The 4374-nt window shown below is 36.1% G+C and overlaps 1 protein-coding gene across 1 annotated transcript in view; it reads right to left on the bottom strand.

Annotated features, from left to right (window-relative positions):
• Positions 1–3646, bottom strand: part of LOC139984366 (uncharacterized) — a 15777-nt gene extending 12131 nt beyond the window's left edge. Inside the window, exons 1-2 of the mRNA XM_071998255.1 lie at positions 3625–3646; positions 542–865 (exon numbers count right to left, since the gene is read on the bottom strand). Coding sequence (XP_071854356.1) covers positions 542–865; position 3625 — 325 coding nt within the window. The 5' untranslated portion in view covers positions 3626–3646. The remainder of the gene's footprint in view (positions 1–541; positions 866–3624) is intronic.
• Between the last annotated feature and the right edge of the window lie 728 nt (positions 3647–4374).

Here is a 4374-nt window from a genome sequence, read left to right as displayed (position 1 = left end):
GTTTTTTCTGTAACATGAACAGTGGAAGAATTTTTACGGGGAAACCATTGCACTATATACCAACCTTTTGTTTTGATTTCGTAGTTTTGATTATTTTAATAATAATGATATTTTCAACTAGTTATAGAGTTCAATCGAAAATTTCAGTCTATTGTACTATAAAATAAATTTCCTACGTATTCTTCTGTGATCAGCAAACTTTTTAAATATAGCAATTTAAAGACTGTAAACCATTTCGCTCTATGAGTTAATTCCTGGTTAATTTAAATGGTTAGGTTAATTAGACTTTTCAATCTATTACATTATAATTGTGCATTTTTCTATGGCACCTATAAACCTAACTTATTCAATATTAATATCTAACACGCGATCTAACTGAGGAAACATCGCTATATAACAAAGTTTGTCAGACCAAATAACTTTATCAAAAATTTGTTTATAATTAAACATATCCTGCATCAGGTATGTATCAATAATTCGATGTATCATATCTTTTTTTATAAATATCCTGCAAATGAATTTCATAAGAATTTCCTATTACCATATGAATGGATAGATGCCGTCATTGAATAAACATGAGATGTCAGACCAATAGCAAGACAGGTAATGTTTTCCAACTCAAAGGTGTTTGGCCTTCGAGTCAATTTCGACGTTGTTGTATAACTTGACTGTCCATCTGAAGTTACGAGGAAAGGCCAATTGTCCACGGTTTGGTTATTGACTCTCCAAGATACGTTCACAGATGGTCGCGAGTCTGATGCAGTGCAAACGATGTCCAGAGATTCATCATGGCCGATCCAAAATGGCGCCGGGTCAGATTGGTTAAGTTCAACATCATTGATCTTCAAAGACATCGTAGGAGGCACTGTGAAGGATAGGATTTGGAGTGTTTACAAAAATCAGAACGAGTCCATAACATATGCTTTAATGACCGTGTTTATAGTATATAAAGGTGTTGCAGTGACGTCATATTTTGGGACATAGCGTGAATCATGCTCAGTGGTGACTGGAGGGAAAGAGAGCCTCTCTATATCATTACGTTCAATGGGCTAGTTTTCTTTATTTTGCTGGTGTTTCTTCATTTGCGAAAAAGATTCAAATTATATATATTTTTTGCGTTTGTTTGATTTTTGTAGAATAACATATGGCAAGGTTTACTCAAAATATTCACCAGTCATTTAGAAATCATCGTTTGAATTTAGGGCTACATAGTAAGTCAATGTGAGAAGGAGCGATTTTTCACGCCAGCAAAATTGATCACGTGGTGTGAAAACCAGTGAATGACATCAAGTGCAAGACCTCTATAGGCATAAACAGCTTCCTTGACAATAGGTATTTGGTCTTTGAAATTGTACAAGCAATTAATGTGTCACAGAGACTGACAGACTGTAAGACTGAAATATCTGCCCTTCTTCTTGTATATAGATAGCTCTTCCTCTACTTATCTGCTCCCCCTCCCTCCCACTCCTTCCTCCACCCACCCTTCAACCCCCCCCCCCTTCTTAGTTGAACTTTACAGATTGATTTAATTCATTTTTGCTCCTCTTACTGTTTTTCTATACTGTCTGTGTCATTTTTATTTGCGCAGATTTGAAAGATGTTAATGCATGCTGGCAAGAAAGAAACCAACAGCTGCATATTCATATTATTATAGATTTGCTATTCAACGTTACGCTGCAATCGATGTTTTTAATTTGTGGCATTTATAAGCTACCGTACCCTAAAATTTTAGTTATTGGAGCAACCTATTCATGAAGTTATAAGAATCAAGTCACCCACGCAGAGCGATGGCAATATCGAACATTGACATATTGTGTACTCTAATGATGGATGCCCTACCCCCTCCCACCCCACCCAGTCCCTTCACCTCCCCCCCCCCCCGTCTCTCTCATTCCACTGCCCCTGACCTTAAATGACATTAAATGGAAATGTTACAGTTTGTTGATGGTCTCTATTTCTGTCTTTTGTTGTTCGGCTTTACCTAACACTTTAAATAAAAAAAACTATAATTCGGGCCTATTTTTCGTTTTTTTTTTTATAAAACTATCTCTCGGAAGAGAACTGAAAGCTACTAATGAAGTTTAGTTTCATCAGAAAGGAAAAACCACACAGCCGTTGGAAATTGACAACGAAATCATAAAGGTTTTTTTTGTCAACGGATTCGACCATTGTCGGATCATGCTGATATTTTCATATGTCGAAAATCCCATCGACATGTCGAATATTAATATCCGACATATCAATATCGTGTACTCGACGAACATAGCTAGACATAAGAGGCAAAACAAAATGAGGGTTTGAATTGACGAAAGGTTGAGAACCTTGTGAAAGACATTTAACATAACAGCGGGAGGGGTCCACGATTTTGCAAAGGAGGGTTGTGGAACTGAGGTTGGTTGAAACCGGCCGCTGCTTATGTTTAGCTTTCGCAATGAAGACTTTTTGGTTAAGTTATGAATTTGCTCGTAATTTTATAAGCAGTGAGGAGAAAATGGAGATAATTTACGTATGAATTTTTACTTGAAATTGTTGGCTGTTTTGCCCTTTATTATAAGTGTAGTTTATTCCAGGTGATTCACAAGCCATATGCTGTCGAGAGGCGATGTTGTTTATCAAGGACTTGCAATGAGTCAGTTGTGTTAGTGTGAGGTCTTTGCAATGCAAATGTGATAGTGATTAATGTATTACAACTTTGTGTATGGCACGTTTGACTTTTAGGGAAGGTATCAGGTTACAATTAATTTTAATTATGATGTTTATATGTTTTCAGGGTAATTAGGCGTTGCTATTGTATTTTTTATTATCTTTTCCTTCCTTTGTTAAGGTTAAGAAATATATTAGTTTCGTTTATCTTTCAGTTAATCGTTGTCACCAGAGTGTCAGCGCATTATAAAGAGCAAAAACCAAACATTTCGTATCGATGCCTCTAATTCAAATGCAAGTACCCCTACAATGGCCTATACTCGTTAGGTTCTATGCAAATTGTATACCAAACATAAACAGTTGTATAAATACAATATCCTATTTGATGTCAATACATTTCCGGCAAATGCAAAGAATGTCATTGATTCCTCCCGGGATCCACCACGTGCAGTAACGACTAAAACAGTCACAACAAAAAACAAAACATCAAAGTAAGAAATGCGAACTATGCGGCTTTTATCAAAGAAAGTTTGAACTTGCATTTTCGACACCACCTGAATACTTTTGTGTAAATTTGTTTACAGTTTGGGGCGCAAAAATTTCAAGGAAAAATAAATGTTGAAGGCTTTCCGACTTACATATCCAACACACAGGAACTCTGTGACGAAGATTGTATTATATTTATCATGAATTCATCATTAAAAAAAATGAAAACATTTTTTGGAAAGTGCAATGACACTCCATGTCGAATTAAACCAAGGGCATGTCGAATTTAGTCCTACTATGTCGAATATAACTAATAACAGTCGAATATGGGTAAGATCGGGGTTGTCGAAACTTACACAATATGACGAATATAAGGTTTCAAAGACGCGGTGCTAGTACCCTCAGTGGGAGAGATAAAAGTGGTTTAACAAATGCTAAAATATTATAAAAAGATGTATGGTATGCATTTTTTCTGAGATAAAACTTTCGAATTACTTTTGTGAAGGAATTTGACCGATTCATAGGAAATAGTTTAAGAGTTCGTAAACCGCATTGGCGACCCTGCTGGATAAATTCGTCACTTGAACATGAAGAGAGAACTTGCTTGTTTTTGGTTTAAAAGTTTCTCGCAATTCTGTTAAATGATGAACATCACTAGAAAATGTTTTCTCGTAACTGTTAAAAGTGTGTCGTATATGTTTTCAGTTTTTCTGTTTTATTTCTCTTTATATCCTCAAATAGGTGTTTAGAGACTGGTAGCATATATTTACATCATTAACAAAAACAATATGATGGCGCTCTTTATGATAATGTTAAGTAAAATTGCCCCATTATACAGCTTAATGGATTACACTATATAATATGGATATGTCAAGCGTTTCACATGGTAAGCTGATTTCATCGCCTCACATTTGACGATTTATCAATTTTCCTTCTAAGCGAGCAGACATTGCGTTTAAGGTACCACCCCAAAGTGACGCCTGCATACCATTAATTGTGACCCTTATACGATACTCCAAACATGAACCAAACATACATTGCGCGAAAAACGTCTCGAATCTGGTACAATATTTAGCAAAAAGGGTGAACGTTTTCGTCAGCAAAATGGCTTAATTGTGCAACGATAAGCCACGCCTATAAACGCCGTATAAAGGCCACGTCGGGTTGCCTCAGTACTGCACAATACGTGTGAAACTTTCCGGATTACTGCCCGACCAGTGTGCGAACGATATATATATATATAGA

The sequence above is a fragment of the Apostichopus japonicus genome, chromosome 17, assembly GCF_037975245.1.
Source record: "Apostichopus japonicus isolate 1M-3 chromosome 17, ASM3797524v1, whole genome shotgun sequence".
NCBI lineage: Eukaryota > Metazoa > Echinodermata > Holothuroidea > Aspidochirotida > Stichopodidae > Apostichopus > Apostichopus japonicus.
Note: the sequence above shows the minus strand (reverse complement) of the source record. Positions and strands in the feature narration are given on the sequence as shown.